The following is an 18,370-nucleotide window of genomic DNA, read 5'->3' as shown; positions in this document are numbered from 1 at the left end:
CTTGTGGGTGGATGTCATGGGGGCAGGGGCTCCAGGTGCCCAGAGGAAGAGGCCTCCCCAGGTGTGGGTGTTGGGGGCAGGGGGAGCGGATAGGTAATGAATAACAAGGCTGGAATGTTCCAGCCGATAAAGGTGCAGGTGTGTGCCTGTGTGCGGGAGATGGGAGAGCGAGCCTTATCTCCCTTTCCCGGAACATGGGGCTTAGACCCTCCCCTGCCTGCCCCCAGGTGCCTGGCACAGGGTGCTGCCAGAAATAACAGCGGCTCACATTACTGGAGAACTTCAAGGCTTACAAAGCTCCCTGGGAGACAGGAGGGAGTTGTCCTTTCTACAAAGCAGGAAACTGAGGCCCAGAGAAGTGATGAAGTCACTCGCTCAAAACCAGGTCTTGAGCTTCCCCCCCTTTCCTTCTGATCCCTTAATCGGAGCAATGGAGGCCTCAGGAGGGCTTTGGTTCTACATCTGGCTCCAGACCTGGATATTTCACCTTTTTGGTCACTTGTGCTCACGAGGAAGCTGTTCTAGATGAGTTCAAAGCATCCTATTAGTCTATAGCTCACCTTCTAAGATCTTTTCCAGATTTGTCATTCTAGGTAGGAATTCGAAAGCTCCTGCATTCCCTGTCCTAAGGCTCCTCTCAGCTCTGACATCCCCTGTTCTAAGCTCCCTCCCAGTGCCCATTATTGGCTATCCAGGGGATGGAAAAGAACCAAGTGGGGGTTGGCAAAAGCAGACATGCCCGAACTCCTGGAAACAGCAGAGTCTGGGTGCTAAGAAAAAAATCTTTATTAAAATCGGGACTTCTGTGGGGCTAAGGGGGGAGGGGGAAGCTCCCCCATTGTTGTCCTCCCTCATTCCAGCTTGAAGGCGGTGAGACTGAAACCGCCCTTCACGCAGCAGTAGGAGATGTGGCAGCAACTCTCCCGGTTGGGGAATGTCACCTGGTAGCCATCAGGAAGCTTCACCTGAAATTCATCTTCGTCAAAGGTCACTAAAAGCTGCAGAGGAGGGAGAAGGGAAGGAAAGCCAGGGGTCATCCAAGAATCCCAAACAAGCAAAGGACCATGGGTGGAGTCCAATCCATTTATTTACAAATGAGGAAACTGAGACCAGATGAAACGATTTGTCCAAAAAGTAAAGTCAGACATGGCTCAGCTCCAAAACCCGTGCACTCTACCATATGACTCACTGCACTTGTTGGGACTGGCGGGTAGAGGTGGGGTCTGGCAGATGAGACAGGAGCCATTTCCTCCTAAGTAACAGAGGAAAACTCATCTTCAATGACCCTAAACAAGTCACTTCACCCCCTTTGCCTCAATTTCCACACTGGCAAAATAGAAGCAGGTGATGATGTCCAAGTCTCCTTCCATCTTTAAGAATTAGGATCCTAATAGCTCAAGATTCTATGGGGCCCTTTAGATTTATGAAGTAGTTTTTCCTCATAAGCATTTATTTTGTGCTGGGGGTGATCCCGACCCTCAAATAACTGTCCAGAGAACATAAAAAGTATATGGATCTAATCCAACTCCCTCATTTTATTGATAAGGGAGCTAATGCAAACAGGTGAAGCCATCTGCCCAAGGTCACAAGCAAGTAAGTGATGGAACTGGAATTTGGTCTCTCAGGTTCTAAATCATGGACTTTTCACACTATGTCCTTTGTTGCCTGAGTCACCTGACCTTCATCTTCGATAATCTTATTAGGACTTGTTAGCACTTGAAGGTGTCTAAAGGGTTTCACACACTGCCCTCACCAGTCATCCTATTCCAGAGGCATCATGGGTATTATCCTCCCTGTTTAACAAAACTGATTCCCAAGTGAAATAACCCAGTGTGAGGGGTGGAATTGCAATGCAGGTCTCTTTTGCTCCAAGATCCACAGCTCTTATCATCAGCCTTTCCTCCTGGACCTACCCCTACTTCCACTCCATGTTCTCACCTTTATCTCGTCCCCTGGTTCAAAACACAGGTGATCGTCTCTATACTCCTTCTGCCACTTGCCGCACACCTGGGAATTGCAGACGATGACGTCCTCTTCAAATCGGGGGTTGAAATGTAGCACTATATCTTTGGGGCTGTGGCCCAGATTGATCACGAAGCTGTCGGAAGTTAAAGGACAAGAGAGTGAATGATCAGTCTGAGCCTTGAGAATAGGATAGGAGAAGTGGTTTGTCCTCAAGAGATCCCAGAGAGTCAAGCTTAAAGAAGCTTTGAAGGCCGAGTGACAGCAGTTCCTTTTACATGTCAGAGAACCAAGTCCTAGAGTGCTGCTTAAGTAGTTTTCCTAAAGCTATGCAAACGTGGGATTTGAACTCAGGTCTTCTGACTGGAAAAGCCTGGCACTGACCAGAGGCTTTCTCCATCCCAAGAGAGCTGAATGGTCTTTGGCAAAGGAGGAGAATCCCAGGAAGATTTACTTTTTACTAAAAGTTGAAAGCTCACGGACTTGGCAAATTATATTAGCTTTTCCTGTAGCTGATGGCATTCATGGGGTAAAGTCAGTGTTTAGTGCCAGTCTGCATGGGACAAGCATCATCTATGTCAGGGATCTCTCTAGACAGCCCATGCCAAGAGGCACAGGCACAGAGGAAATGGGGGACGGTGGGGGAGACAATGGCAGGTCTGCAATCATGAGAGATTTTTGTATGTTTTTGGGGGGTAAGGCGATTGGGGTTAAATGTCTTGTCTAGGATCACAGCTAGTATTAACTGTCTGAGGCTGGATTTGAACTCAGATGCTCTTGAGGCTAGTGCTCTATTCACATTGCCCTCTAGGTGTATGGCCTTCAGGTCCTTAATCTTTCCGAGCTTCAGTTTCCATATCTGGACTTGTACTCCCCCCTTGCCATGATTGGTCCCCCTAAAGGGACCTGTGATTTCCCCGAGAAAGGAAACTCAGGGCTTCCTGGATACTCCCTCAGGCTGGCACTTCTCCTACAACTCAAGGTCTTAGAGTTGCCCGGAGAACTAAGGTTAGTGATTTGCCAGATGTCAGATGTCAGTAAGTATCATCAAAGATGGGACTTGGACCTTGGAGGCTTGCTCTGACTACTATCCCACACCGCCACCTGCAGGGGCTCTAGAAATGAGACTCTCAATATCATTCATTAGCAAGTTTGTTTTTCCCTTTGAGGAGGCACAAAGCAATGAGCTGCAGCAGTCTGTGTGATGGGCAGAAGGCAAGGACCAGAGGGTCAACCAAGCCAATCCCACAAGCTTGCAGGAAAAGGAATCCTTTATCATTTCCTTCTCTAGTGTGTTCCCATTTTACAGATGGGGAAACTAGGCACATAAGGGTTAAGTGACTTGTCAGGATCATACAGCTAAGCAAGTGTCTGAGGCTGGATTTGAACTTATATTTTCCTGACTCCAGACCTAGGGCTCTATGCACGGTACCACCCACTGCTGCATTAGTTTTGGGTCTGCTATATCACACTGCTGACTCAGAGAGCTTACAGTTCTCTCAGACCCCCAGATGTTTTTCAGAATAAATAATGTCTAACCTCCATCTCATACTTCTGAAGTTGATTGTTTTTTTTTTTTTACCTAAAACTTTGCATTTATCTCCATTGAATTTCATCTTATTACACTGAGTCCAATGCTTTAGTCTATCAGGATCTTTTTGGACCTTGACTGCCATCCAATGTTAGCTAGCTCTCCCAGCTTTGTGATAATATGTGCAGAACTAATACAGTCTGTACCTTTATCCAGGTCATTGGTAACAAAACAAAACAAACAAGTTAGACAATACAGAACCCTGGAGTCCTTCATTGGAGATTTCTTCTCATGTTGACAACGATCTTCACCCAAGGTCTGTTTCCATCTGACTGCTGGATTCTATATTTATATTCTATATTTATAACTATATTATAGAGTTATAATTCTTTCTTTATAACTCCATTTTCTTCACAAGAAGAATATGTTATTTTTATGACTTGGTTGAAAAATTGGTTAAAATTTAAGTAAACAAGATTCTCATCCTCCCGAGTTCAAAATCAGCCTCAGACACTTATGAACTGTGATCCTAGGCAAGTCACTTACCCCTGTTTGCCTCAGTTTCCTTATCCAAAAAATAAGCTGGGGAAGAAAATGGCAAATCACTCCAGTGTCTTTGGTAAGAGAAAAACAAATAGAGTCATGAAAAGGCAGACATGACTGAATGACTAAACAATACCAAACACTATTCACAGCTTTCTACAAGTTTAACAATCAATAAATACGCTTTTTTTTTTTAAGCAATGACTTCAGCCTGGCATGATGTATTCTCGATAAACCCTACCCCTAATCCTGCTGGCTTGTTGTAATCATCATTTCCTTTTCTAAATGTTTGTCAACCATCTCCTTAATGATCTAAGATTTTCCTAGGTATCCAAGTCAGTCTCAACTGGGCCAGAGTTTGCAAACACTGTTCTCTTCCCTTTTTCGAAAATCAGGACGAGCTTTGTCCTCCGATCTCACAGTTCCTTTCCCGTTTCTCATAACCTTTCCAACATTTCTGCCAGCCCCATTACCCCACCTTCCAGTTCTTTCAGCACCCAAAGAGGAAATTCAACTGGGCTAGGCAAGTAGAATCAATGACAGGTGAGTATTTCCCGATTTATCTTGGGTATAAACATCCTGTTAGTTATGTCATGTCACTTTCTTTTCTTTTCCTTTCTTTCTTTCTTTTTTTTTGTTTGTTAATGCCATTGGGATTAAGTGACTTGCTTAGGGTCACACAGCCAAGAAATGTTAAGTGTCTGAGACCATAATTGAACTCAGGTCCCACCCCAAAACTGAGGACCTTCCTTGGCAGGGATTCAAGTGTGGGCTCTGAGAATTCCCAGATAATCCCCAGCTCTCCATCCCATCCCCCAACCCCTAGATTTACCCATCTGAATCGTCAGTAATTTTCCCCTTCAGCTTCAGCGTCATTCCCGGCATCATCTCCAGTTGGTAAGCTTCCATTTTATCCTGTCCCAAAGAGGAGAAATTTGCACTGATTCAGCAGCTTTAGTTTCCCTGCCATGTCCCCGAATGTCACCACCTATGGTCCCCCCAACCTCAGAGGGCAAAGGAAAGCATTCAGGGGCCAATATGGACCCAGGCTTTTTTTTTAATCACCTCCTCCTCTTCTCTCTTTGCTGACTTCATGTTCACCCCCAGAGATCCTTCTGCCTCCTAGTAGTGAGAAAATGAATCTCCCCATAAAGACATTTTCTACCTGGGTAACCTGGGGCCGACTTTCAACTCTCTGAATCTTGGTTTGTTATCTACAAAATGTATATAATAACACACATACTAGCTACCTCGCATCCATTAAGAAGCCTTTCTCCATCCCCCTTAATGCCAAGTGTCTTTCTCTGTTGATTATTTCAAACTTCTCCCATCTACATCTTTATTGTACATAGTTGTTGGCTGTTGCTCCCCCAACAATTTCTTGTTCTTGAGAGCAGAACCTGTTTTTTGTCTCCCGGTATAATGACGTCATGGGTCATATCTTGACTTGTGTGTGAATGAGGAAGCACAAGGTCATCAGCCTCCCTCTCTCTTCTAGAATCAAGATCCGGCGGTAAGACAAAAGTCAATGCCCCAGGATGCAGGGATGACACTGCAGATTCCAATCTTTGATTCCCAACTCCCCCTAGTTAATAATGTAAATTACCCTTTGACTCACAAATCCTGGTCCCAAATTCCAATAGAAGATCCAGACCTGTCCCAGCCCCAACCGGATCTGAGCCAACTTTGGGGCTACACCCAAAAGCCCCTCGAGCTAAGTCTCCCATTACAAAAGGGCCTCCCTGGCAACCCCTCTTTGCAGAGATTCCAAACATGCCAGCCATGTGAGGACCCTCTGTCTAGTGTCCTCCTTGTCTCTACCTTCATCTATCTCCTACTTCTAAACTCAATAATAAACCTCTTATCAATCTAGCTCTCCGGGCCAATAAATGCTTTTATTGGGAATTCGCCTCATATACGGCCGTATCCTTGCACCAAATCCAAGGGGTTTGCAGGGGAGCTGTTTGACTCTCTGTACCCCAAACCTGCCACTAGACCTTAACTAAACCCTAATTTCATTTAGGTATCCCAAATCGACTCCTCAATATTCGATCCACACCTCAACATAAGCACTCCCCATTGCCTACTTACTTCAAGTGTCTTCATGGCCAGTGGAACAAACTGTTCTTATCTACATGTTCTGTCTGGGAAAGTCTAGGTACTTCCCTACCTCACCAATGGGTATGAGATTATTTTCAACCTGGCTTAGACCATCTACCAAAATGGCTTACTAGTGTGTGCCTGCAGTGAATACTACAGCTTTTGGGGGTCACAGGTAAGGGTTGAGTGAAGGTGGACACCAAAAGTCAATGAGCAACCGTCCCAGCCGAGTTGCTAATCCTCCCTGAACACCCCATACACCCCTTTAAAGCAATATCTGGTAAATAGTAGGTGTTTAAAAAATAAGCACTTAGTTTAAATCAATAAAAAAAATAATCAACTAAATAAATTTTAAATCAATAAATTATTGATTTAAATCAAGCTGGGAGGATATTTGGAGATCTTCTAGTCCAATCTCATTTTAGAGATGAGACTCAAAGAAATGAAGTGATTCACCACAGATCCCGCACCCTATACCTAAGTAGCTACTGTGAGAAAGGCACAAGGAAACCACAAGGTGCCTAGCATTGAGCTCCTACAACAGACATAATGTTGAACGGATTAAAGTAGCACAGAAAAGTAAGCAATTGTTGTTATGATTATCTTATAGAGCTAATAGCTGTAAGGTGCTGTGTTCCTCCTCCTGGGGGCCTTGATATTTTAAATGAGAGGACTAGAGAAGGCAAAGAAATTAAGCACTAATGGTGGGATTTCAGGCATGCTGACACATGAGAGGGGAAGACTGGTTTGTCTTCCTACCCTAAATGTATACAGACATCCCAGCCTATATATGAACTGTTCATTTTCCACTCAACAGCCTGGCATAGAACAGTCAAAACAACAATGGATTTGAAGTCAGAGATGTTGGGTTTGAAGGCCACCTCTTCCACTTCCTATTTCAGACTAATCACCCCCTCTTGCCTCAGTTTTCTCATCTGTCAATGAAATGGGGTTGACCTAGATGACCTCAAAAGAACTTTTTATTTCTACATCCTTGCTCTTGTGAGCATCTTTGTGCTCTCTCTCTCTCACACACATCCCAATCACAGAATTTGAGAGCTGGAAGGAGCCAGAAAATCTACAGAATTCTGCCTATATTAGAAGAAGAAATGGAGGGGCGAGTAGAGTCCCCCAGAGAAGGTCTCAATTTGTCCAATGGCAATTTTGGAAGCCAAGAGCAGGGAAATTAGTAAGGACCGAATTAATTAATCAGTGATAATTTAACACTTGGCATATATATGCTAGGCACTGGGAACTTGCTTTCTATTAGGGGGAATAACGTGTATACATATACCCATGTACAGAATTTATACAAAAAAAGCTGCAAGGTAACTGCTGACATTTAATAGCTGTGTGACCTTGGGCAAGTCACTCCACCTGGTTTGCCTCACTTCCCTGTCAAATGAGCTGAAGAAAGAAATGGCAAACCATTCCAGTGATTTTGCCAAGAAAACCCTCAATGGGCTAATAAAGAATAAGACACAACAGGGGGCAGCTAGATGGCACATTGGATAGAGTACAAATCCAACCTCAGACACCTAACACTTCCTAGCTGTGTGACTTTGGGCAAGTCACTTAACTCTAATTGCTTCATCAAAAAAGAAGAATCAGACAAGACTGAAAACAATTAAACAATTACTGAGAGGAGCCATTAGCAGTTGGGGATACCAGGAAATGCCTCAAGTGGAAGTAGTATTAAAATTGAGTTTTGAAAGAAGGATGAAAAAGGTATGCAATTCCAGGAATGAGAGGATCAACATTTTATGCAAAGGCATAAAGCAGAAGGGTCAGATGAAAAGGACCCCGGGGCCAGAGTCAGGACTCGAGCCGGAAGAATCCTAATTGCTACTGAATCCTTTGGGTGAACTGATTTCTTTCTCTGGGTCTCATTTTCCTCACCATTAGGTTCAATGATCAGAGCCACCTTCTCATCCCTTCTCTCACTGGGCCCTCACAACCCTTTCTTAGAGACAGGTTTGGCAGGTGAACAGGGGTTTCCATATAAGGAAACTGCAGCCCACACAAGCTCTGTGACTTGTCCACCACAAAGTGACATTGGGAAGGACTTGGACTGGCACCCAGGTGTCCCGATGCCAAATTCAGGGTCCTTTCCATGATCTCATTCCCCAAGAATTGACAGAGTAGGAGCGGGATAGAGAGACCCAAAAGGAAGATAAACAAGGCAAAGGAAGAGTGGGAGAGAGCCCTCCCCACCCCAGCTTTGAGGTTACCTCAGATACCTTTCTTACAGATGGAGTGTCAATTGCCGGTTGCTGTTTGTGGTAACTTGGGGAGATCTTTTCTAAGCTCCAGAAGAAGCATGGAACTTACAGCTCCCAATTGTCCCGGTAGAGGATTACACATTAACTCAGGGAAGGTTACAAACTTGGGGACTTTGCCCAAAGAGCCTGAGCTTGCTAAGACTATATCCTTTTCCCATCTTTATCTCCTGAAGAACAAACACAATATCTATGCCTCTTCCTTCCCATATGACCTTGGGGTCAGGTACCTTTTGCTCCCCTTCCTCCCATCTGCCTGTCAACCCTGGAACTAGAATCCCATAGAATTAAATTATTTAATTTCCAAATAATTTTTAATCCATCTTTCCATGGCCCTTTATTACATGTAATTTTTATTATATCATCATCTGAAAATGATGCTTTTAATATTTCTGCCTTCCTGGATCAGGATCAGTTTAATCTCATAGCCCCACCTTGCTGTTTCCAGCTGAGAAATCCAAGTTATGACAACCATCGAGGTCTACCCTGTGGGAGTCACAGACAGCCTTTTCTTGCACTGTCCTGTCAGAAATCCCATGATTTCCGTTTGCAAGGTTAAATTTCTCCTATAAATCTCTCTATGATCTATGCTCTTTGCTGAACATCTTTGGGTCAAGCCAGCATGACATTTTGCTCATGGTATCTTTCCTTTTATCACTCCCCCAGGCCATATGGTGTTTCTCCACTCAAATCCCACCATGCCTTAAGGTGTCCTTCTTATAGCTAACTCACTCTCTTAGGGTGCTTCCAGCTAAGGCCATACTCCGGTCTCATGGGGGATTTCCTTTCTCCCGGCTAATTGTGAGTTCCATTAGGGAACTTGTTTTTCCATCATTAATTATTAAAATCTCTTTCCTTACTCTGTGCTCTCCCAACTCTATTTTTGTAAACTTATTCTTCTAAATAAAACGACCTTTTGCCAAAGAGAGTGGCTATTGTGAATTCATCACATGACCAAACCCCAACATTTGATGCTCTCCTAAATCACATCATTTGATGCCTGAGCCTACAAACCACATTATTTACTATATCAACCACATCATCATGGAGGCTAAGGCAGTGTGGTATGGAAGAGAGACCCCTGGACTGGAAGACAGAGGATCCAGGTATGAAGTTCACCTCTATCACTTGTTATCTCTATGATTTTGGGAAAACCCCCTTCTCCAGACCTGCTTTAAAATCAGCCTGAAGCATCCCTCCAGGTCCTTCCAGCTCAAAGCCTGTAGTTCTTCTAATGCTAATTCCCATGTAAGAAGTGCTTTGAGGATTATAAAGAGCTTTCCTACCTACTACTCAGTGAGCTAAGGAGTCTTAAGTGCTATCCAATTCAGTTCAGTTGTTTTTCCCATTGTGTCCCACTCTTCATGACCCCATTTGGGGTTTTCTTGGCAGAGATACTGAAGTGGTTTGCCATTCCTTCTCCAGCTCATTTTACAGATGAGGAAACTGAGGCAAACAAGGTCACCTAGCTAAAAAGTATCAGAGGCCAAGTTTGAACTCATGAAAATAAGTTTTTCTGACTTCAGGCCAGGCACTCTATACACTAGACCTTCTGACTGCTTTTTAAGTGTTAGTTACTACCATCCCTATTTGAAAGATAAGGATTAGAAAGAGCAGAAGAAAAATCAGCTGGTTTGCAGAAAAAGGATCTGAGCCAGGACTTGAAAAACAGGTCTTCAGACTGCAAGGCTCGCATCCTTACCTATGTTATCTCTCAACCAGTGCACTCTCTACAAGCAAAACAAATCTGGAGGCCACTGGACTTACCAGCTCTGGGGCAGAGTTCTTTCTTTTTAATAAATTCACAGGATCCTATACACAGAGTTAGAGAAAATTATCTAGTCCAATATGCCTCATTTTACAAATGAGGAAACCGAGTCCCAAGGAGGAAAGTGACTTTCTCAATGTCACACAGGTAATAAGCAACAGAGCTTCTAGATCAAGTCTTTTGACTTCTTCCTTCAGAGCTCAGATAGATCCCACCTTCTCCAAGTTACTTTTTCTAGTCCTCCTTAACCTTACTGCCTTCCCTCAGAGATCGCCTCCAATTTATCTTATGTGTACCCCATTTATGCTTCCCCCTTAGACTGAGAGCTACTTGAAAAAAGGGATTTTTCCCCCTTTCTTTGCATCCCAGTATCTGACACATATGGTGGATACTTAATAAATGCTTTTGGATTTGGCCGGTTTCCTCTTGAGCCAAATCCTGCGCCTTTTCCATGCTGTACTCCCACTTTATTAATTCTTTTCATCTTTATAACTATTTTTGGAAATAGTGACCCTCCCTACTCCTCTCCGGATTGAACTTTCCCTTGTAATAAAGAAAATAACTAAGAAAAATGGACCTTGCCTAACAACGTATATATAACATTTTGATCCAATAGCCGCCTTCCGCCCTCTCCTGAACAGACTGGGCATTCTCCGTAGAATGTGTATGGGAAACAACACAGTGCCCCTGAAATGGCTTGGACTGGGTATCAAGAGAAATGGGTCTTTACCTTATCCTGGTGTCTCATTAACTCTGTGGCCTAGAAAAATGACTTTTCTAGGACTCATCTATGAAATGAGATTGATTCTCCATAGACCAGTATTAGGATGAAAGAAGAGGACCTGCCATCACCTAAATGTAAGCTGTAGAACATAGCTCTGAATAGGCTGAATCTAGATCTCTAAAATGAGATCTCACAGGCTCCCAATAATAACAAGAGCTAAGATTTATATAGTTCTTGCTATGTGCCAAGCACACGAATGCTTTATAATTATTGTCGTATTTGATCCTCACAACCCTGGGAGAGAAATGCTATTGCTGTCCCCATTTAACAGTTGAGGTAACTGAGGCAGAAGATAAGTGACTTGCCAGGATCACACAGCTAAGACGTATCGGAGGCTGGATTTGAACTTGGGCCTTCAAAAAGTAAAAGGTATATTAGAGATCATCTAGCCCCCAGCTTCTGTAACTATGACGGAGAGACAGAGACAGAGACAGACAGGGGTGGAAGGGGGAGAGTCAGAAATAGGATAGGAAAAAGACAGAGACAAGAGTGGAGGGAGAGACAGATAGAGACAAAGAAAAGGGAGAGAGAGAGACAAAAAGAAGGGAGAGATAAAGGCAGAGATAGAAATGGGGGAGTGACACAGAAAAAAACAGAGAAAGAGAAGGAGAGAGGGAGAGACATGCCCTAAAAAGTGACTCCTGATAGGCTATACTTGGATTTTGGAGCAAGTAGCCCACGATTTGAGCGACAACATTATGTGAAAGCCTTTGACCAGTACAAAGAGTATGGTCTTATTTTAATGACTGAGGGGGTAGGTAGCCCTGGCACAGTGCTAAGCACCATGGGGGAGATAGCAGCAGCACAGGGGATGGAGCTAAGCAAGACTTTTGAGGAGATGAGACGAGACGCTGACATTCAACAACTGGAGAGAAAATAAGCCACGGGCAGGGGGTCACTGCTCAGAAGGGCTACAGGAAGCTGGGTTTAAGGACAGAGCAGGGAGGGGAACTAGGGTCTCTCCATTGTTTTGGGGATGAGCCTTAACTGTAGTCTAATGACCGTAGTTTTAGTTGCTGAGTTATCGATTTCATCTTTTGAACCTGACCTCCTGTCACTACTCCCATAGCCACCACCCCAATTCATCCTCATCCCCCTAAAAGAATCTTAGGTCTTCCTACTCAAAGAAGAAGGGGAAGGAGTATGTCAAAAGGTGGGATTGAGCTGGGAATTTAAATCTAAAAAGGGGGGCAGCTAGATAGCACAGTGGATAAAGCTCCAGCCCTTAAGTCAGGACGACCCGAGTTCAAGTCCAGACTCAGACACTTAACATTTCCTGGCTGTGTGACCCTGGGCAAGTCACTTAACCCCAATTGCCTCAGTAAAAATAAATAAATAAATAAAATAAACTAGGATTTGGAGGAGGTGGGACAGAAACCCTGGAAACTTACCTCTGTAGATGATAAAGCTTCGTTGGGAGAAGCTACTTCGTTGGGAGAAGAAGCAGCTTTGTTGGGAGAAGCTGGTTCCTTGGGAGAAGCTGCTTCCTTGGAATTCTCCGGAGAGCTGCTGAAACAACAGGAAGCCACTTGACAGTGGCTGCTAGAGATCCCACCCAGAGTGACACAAGGAGACTGAGAGGCAGGTGAAATTCTGTGATCTTTCTGACTGAGAGGCCGTTGCTTTGTCTGATCTCCCTCCCCTTCCCCTGCCTCCAATTTATCTGATTTAACATCTACGTCATCAAAGGCTGCCCCTCCTTCAAATGCGATGATCCACAGCTTGTGGAGGCTCTCGGAGAATTGACCTACCCCTTAACACTGCGCTCCATGGAAAGGCTGTCCAAGTGTTAACCAAAGGTCATCAGAGATGATAAGAAGAAGCAGAAGGTTCCTTTCTCTGCTGCCTGGCACCTAGAACCTCACCAATCTCAGGAGAATGGTGCCCGCCAAGCTCCGTTAAGTGACCTCTGAAACCTTATAGGATTTACACTTGGAAGTAATCGTAGGCCTTCAAAGTCAATGCCTTCATTTTTTTTTTTTTTTTCATTTTTCAAAAAAAATAACTTTTTATTGCCAGAACCCATGCCAGGGTAATTTTTTACAACATTATCCCTTGCACTCACTTCTGTTCCGATTTTTCCCCTCCCTCCCTCCACCCTCTCCCCCAGATGGCAAGCAGTCCTATACATGTTAAATAGGTTACAGTAGATCTTGGATACAATATATGTGTGCAGAACCAAACAGTTCTCTTGTTGCTCAGGGAGAATTGGATTTAAAAGGTATAAATAACCCGGGAAGAAGAACAAAAATGCAAACAGTTTACATTCATTTCCTAGTGTTCTTTCTTTGGGTGTAGCTGCTTCTGTCCATCATTGATCAATTGAAACTGAGTTAGATCTTCTCTTTGTCAAAGAGATCCACTTCCATCAGAATCCATCCTCATACAGTATCATTGTTGAAGTATATAATGATCTCCTGGTTCTGTTCATTTCACTCAGCATCAGTTTGTGTGAGTCTCTCTAAGCTTCTCTGTGTTCATCCTGCTGGTCATTTCTTAGAGAACAATAATATTCCATAACATTCATATACCACAATTTACCCAACCATTCTCCAATGGATGGGCATCCATTCAGTTTCCAGCTTCTGGCCACTACAAACAGGGCTGCCATTTTGGCACATTTTGGCACATACAGGTCCCTTTCCCTTCTTTAGTATCTTTTTGGGGTATAAGCCCAGTAGAAACACTACTGAATTAAAGGGGCTGCACAGCTTGATAACTTTTGGGGCATAGTTCCAAATTGCTCTCCAGAATGGCTGGATGTGTTCACAATTTCACCAACAATGCATCAGTGTCCCTGTTTTCCCACATCCCCTCCAACGTTCCATGTTATCTTTCCCTGTTATTCTAGCCAATCTGACAAGTGTGTAGTGCGTAGTGACAGGTATCTCAGAGTTGTCTTAATATGCATTTCTCTGATTAATAATGATTTGGAGCATATTTTCATATGAATGCCTTCATTTCAAGGAGGATGTCCTAGAGAGAAGAATCAATTGGCCTCCATCATATAGGAAGTACCAGAGTTGAGATTTGAACCCAAGCCCTCTGACACCCAAGTCGGTTTCTACACCAAGCCCCCGATGTACTGGGCACTATGCTAGGTCCTGGGAGCACCCAGCCATAGGGAGAGTGAAATCCATCCAAGCCCACGATTCTCTTCTAGGCCTTCCCATGAATTTGCCACAGAGTCCACCCAAAGTTCTGGGAGCCTTACCTGATATTACATTCTGGCTCTCAGTGGAACCCCAGGACTCTCCCCAAGGGGATCCCTCAGATTCACAACATGACTAGCCCATTTTCTCCTCCCAGCATACACACCAGTCCTTGGAATATCTCCCTGGTCACAATCTGAACCTGTTCCCACCCACAAAAGGCCTCTCCATTGCCCTTGGGATGAGCCTTAACTTCAGTCTGATAACAGTATTTAAGAACAGTTATGGAATCTTGTGGATTTTATCATTTGCATTCAACCCCTTATCACTACTCACATAGCCACCACCCTGATTCAGCCCTCATCCCCTCTCCCCTGGGCTACAGAAAGAACCCACTCTTCCTGCCTCCAGTCTCTCCCTAATCCAACTGATCCTTCCTTTAGCTGCCAAAGAATTGTCCCAAAGGGCGGATCTGGTTAGGTCATGCCCTACCTCAAGAAGTTGACTGACTCCCTAAGGCCTCTGGCATTTCACATGTCATGGAATCCAATCCATCTGGCTCCAACTTGTTTTTCCAACTTATTTCCCATCAATGCCTTTCACATATTCCACATTCCAATTATACTGATATACTCACTATGTACCCAACCACACCATACACAAATCACATTCTACCTCCAGACTGGGTCTTTTGTCTCCCAGGCCTGGAACACCCTCCTTTCTCTCCTCCAACCCTTGGGATTCTGACCTCCTTTTAAGGCTCAGCCTCTAAAATTTCTATGTATGCATTCCAGATTTATCTGCTTGTGTGCTCTCATCTCCTCTCTCTCTTTTCTTAGTAGAATAGAAGCTCTTTAAGGACCAGGACAATTTCATTTTTATTTTTATGTCAGTACTATATAGCTCAAAGTGGGTGCTCCATAACTACTTGGTAAATTAAAGAGAAATTCCGGAGCATCCTTGGAATGATATGGACATTAAAATCACTTAGCTGCGTCATAGGATCATGGATTTAGCGCTGATTGAAGTCTTCTAGACCATTGAGTTCACCCTTTTATTTTTCATAGCAGGAAACTAAGGCACAGAGAGATTAAGTGATTTGTCCTGTGGTCACTTAGCCAGTAAGTAGCTGAGATGACATGTGAAGCTAGATCTTCCTGACTCATCCTCTTTGAGGGAAAGAGCTGGAGGCCCTTCTTTCCCATATTCATAATGCAGATACCCATAAGACACTTGGATAGCCTCAATGAGATGCTGGCATGAAAATAAGACCACCTTTCAGGACAGTTCCAATGGTCTTATGATTGAGAGAGCCATCTGCACCTAGAGAAAGCACTGTGGGGACTGAGTATGGATCACAACATAGCATTTTCACTTTTTTTGTTGTTGTTTTTTGCTTGAATTTTGTTTTCTTTCTCATTCTTTCCCTTTTTGATCTGATTTTTTTCTTGTGAAGCACGATAATTGTGGAAATATATATAGAACTGCATGTGTTTAATATATATTGGATTACTTGCTGATGAAGGGAGGGGATGGAGAAGGGAGGAAGGAAAAAAAAATTGGAACACAAGGTTTTGCAAGGATGAATGCTGAAACTTTCTATGCATATGTTTTGAAAATAAGAAGCTATTAGAAAAAAGAAATAAGATAATAAGATCGCCTAAACCAGGTCTTCCTCTTGTGTTCCAGCCCTGCTGGACAGCCTGGTGAAGGATTGCTTCTTATAATGGGGTTTTTAAAAGTAAGAAAATAAAATACATAGAATTAGAATCTTATCCCATCATCATACATTGGAAGAAACTGGGTCCAAGAACAGGGCCTTGCCAACTAAAGATCTTCCAAAGAATCACAGGTCCTATTCCTTGCAAGGGATGTATTAACGGTGGGAATGGAAGCTGCAGGGTGAGGGGTAAAAATGAGGAATGGAGGGAGGGATCCTGAGAGCAGATTCAGCACCAGTCGGGGTCTCTGTAAGCTCATTCTCTGACTCCCTTCCTGCTCTCTTGCTCTCCCTCTCCCAGGAGCCCCCCTCCTCCTACCAGCTCCTCCAGTCCTTAGGCTCAGAAATCACAGTGGAGTGTTTTTGTCCTCATCTGCATCCTGGCCTTGAGGGGATTGACTGTGGAGAGATTAAGGCACTTGTTTCCTAGGACTATGCTGGATACATATTTACAAGTATATCAAATTTTACAGGGAAAAACACTTGGAAAATTCATTCCCAATGCCAATTTCATTTTTTTTTTTTATTTGTGAAAGCCCCAAACACAGCAGAATCACCTAAATGATATCCAAAAGTGCTCAAAATAGTCCCAACTATTTGAAGACAGGACAGTACATGGGAGACAGGCAGGGGCCATGATGGAGGTTGAAGTCTGAGGTTCTGGATGTGAATTTTGATTCTGCCGTTTACTCTGTAGGACCTTCACCTCTTTGACTCAGTTTTCTGAAATGTAAATGACACGATCTTCACGGTCCCTTTCAGCCTAAATCCTTGAGCTAAATCATCAATCAGAAATCAAGTCAATGCTCTTATCTGCACAGGAAAAAGTGGACAAATCAAAGAATTGTAGAATTTTGAGTGTTGGATGGTACCTCAGTGGCCAATGAGTATAACCAAGACCACAAAGGAATGCCCTCTATGATCTACTGTTGTGTCAAAGTTCCCTTTTAATGTCATGACCCAGTTTCTCCAATTGTCCTATTTAGTTATTTTGCCTCAGGTTATATAACCTTTCCCTCTTAATGTTTGATGAGATAAAGTTCTACCTCAGTTGCTCTGTCCCAAAATCCCAGGCTTAAATGGTTGATGAGATGAAGGTTTTATATCTTTAGGTTATAGACATTCCTTCTTAATGTTTGACAGGATAAATGCTTATCCATTTTAGATGTCATTAGAATATCAGTAACCCCCCTCCATTGTGTCATCCTAGGGGCCTCCCAGACCATTAGGTTATACCCACCTAGGTATCTCCCCCATTATGTCACTGTTCTTGTTATCCTATAAGAGTCTTGCTGTCTAATTAATGCTCAATGCTGGATTCTATGAGATGCTAGTCTCATCCAGCCCTGGGATCAAGATCCATCTGGACCCAATATCTCTCTCCATTTAATAAACTATTGAATTGATCTCTAACCTCTGTCTTGCTCAGTTTCTTCGGCATTACACTACTATACAAGTCATCATCTCTGCTTTGGTGGATTCATGACTTCCCAAGGGAGGCAACCTGTTACACTTCTATCTAATGGAAATTTTTTTCCCGTTGTCATTCAATCATTTCTTCTTGGACTCTTCATGATCCCATTTGGGGTCTCCTTGGCAGAGATACTGGAGTGGTTTGCCATTTTCTGTTCCAGCTTATTTTACAGATGAGGAAACTGAGACAAACCTGGTTAAGTGATTAGCCTGGGTCACGCCTGGTAAGTGAGACCAGATTTTCTTCCTAACTCTAGGTGTCCAGTGCTTTAACCACTGTACCAACTCTAGTTTAAACTAGCCTCTTCAAATTCTACCCTTTGTAGCCAAGCAGAAAAAAAGAGTGATTCACATGACAGCTCTTCAGATACTTGAATCATAAAATCAGGTCACCTTGAGGCTTCTCTTCTACAGTCTTTCAGCTAATCTTCCCATGTCATGGTAACCCACTGCTGTTCTAATGTATATTTTTATCTAATCTATATCCTATCACAGGATCCAAATGGCTCTAGTGATTATACACAGTTCTCCCTCACTTAAATCCTTGTAAGTCATGGTGTAAGCTCCAGGATGTCATGGTCCTCTTCAAGAGAGAAGGACAAAGAACAACAACATGACACAGACTCCAGCCTCTTCATCATTCTGGTTTCTCTTTTCTTTACAGTTTATCAGTGTCCCTCTTAAACTGTTCTCCCAGAAGAGAATACTATTCTACATGAGGTCTGACTAGCGCATAGTACAATGGGACTATCCCTCCTTAGTTCCAAGAAGTCAGTATTTCTATTTCCACATTGTATTACTGTCACATTGGGTTCAACACTATTTATAGGACCATGCTAGTCTTCTATTTGTCCTTTTACTTCCCTTTTCTTTCATCTTATATATAAGGATGAAATTATCATTCAGGTAAGTCAAGAAACTATTGTCTGCTTTGTTCTTGGCACAGAGAGCTCCAGAAGAGGTCTGGACAGGTCAAATTGTTCAATTATACTTCATATCTTTCTGTTAGACTTATGATCTATTCCCATCCCCACCCCCAACTCCACATCTATAGCTGC

At 43.4% G+C, this 18,370-nt stretch overlaps 1 protein-coding gene across 2 annotated transcripts; it reads right to left on the bottom strand.

The window, feature by feature from the left end:
* Window positions 1–806: 806 nt before the first annotated feature.
* On the bottom strand, window positions 807–8,459 carry LGALS2 (galectin 2). Of its 2 annotated transcripts, none has more exons than XM_012550656.3 (4): window positions 8,377–8,459; window positions 4,869–4,951; window positions 1,939–2,098; window positions 807–998 (listed from the first exon to the last, which is right to left on the bottom strand). In XM_012550656.3, the coding sequence occupies exons 2-4, from the start codon at window positions 4,943–4,945 to the stop codon at window positions 852–854; spliced, it is 384 nt and encodes a 127-aa protein (XP_012406110.1). In that variant the 5' UTR covers window positions 4,946–4,951; window positions 8,377–8,459; the 3' UTR covers window positions 807–851. The 2 variants fall into 2 exon arrangements, with proteins under 2 accessions (XP_012406110.1, XP_023360230.1); XM_023504462.2 differs by having other exon boundaries at window positions 8,368–8,443.
* Between the last annotated feature and the right edge of the window lie 9,911 nt (window positions 8,460–18,370).

Source organism: Sarcophilus harrisii, chromosome 5 (assembly GCF_902635505.1).
Source record: "Sarcophilus harrisii chromosome 5, mSarHar1.11, whole genome shotgun sequence".
Taxonomy (NCBI): domain Eukaryota; kingdom Metazoa; phylum Chordata; class Mammalia; order Dasyuromorphia; family Dasyuridae; genus Sarcophilus; species Sarcophilus harrisii.
This window is presented reverse-complemented; position numbering and strand designations above follow the sequence as displayed.

Bases quoted from the DNA above. Each gene is read 5' to 3' on its own strand.
- LGALS2 (XM_012550656.3), bottom strand. From the start codon at position 4,945: ATGGAAGCTTACCAACTGGAGATGATGCCGGGAATGACGCTGAAGCTG. The intron at 2,099-4,868 runs GTAAATCTAGGG...AACTTCCGACAG, and splicing joins ATTACTGACGATTCAGATGG to CTTCGTGATCAATCTGGGCC. The intron at 999-1,938 runs GTGAGAACATGG...CCTCCTCTGCAG, and splicing joins AACCAGGGGACGAGATAAAG to CTTTTAGTGACCTTTGACGA.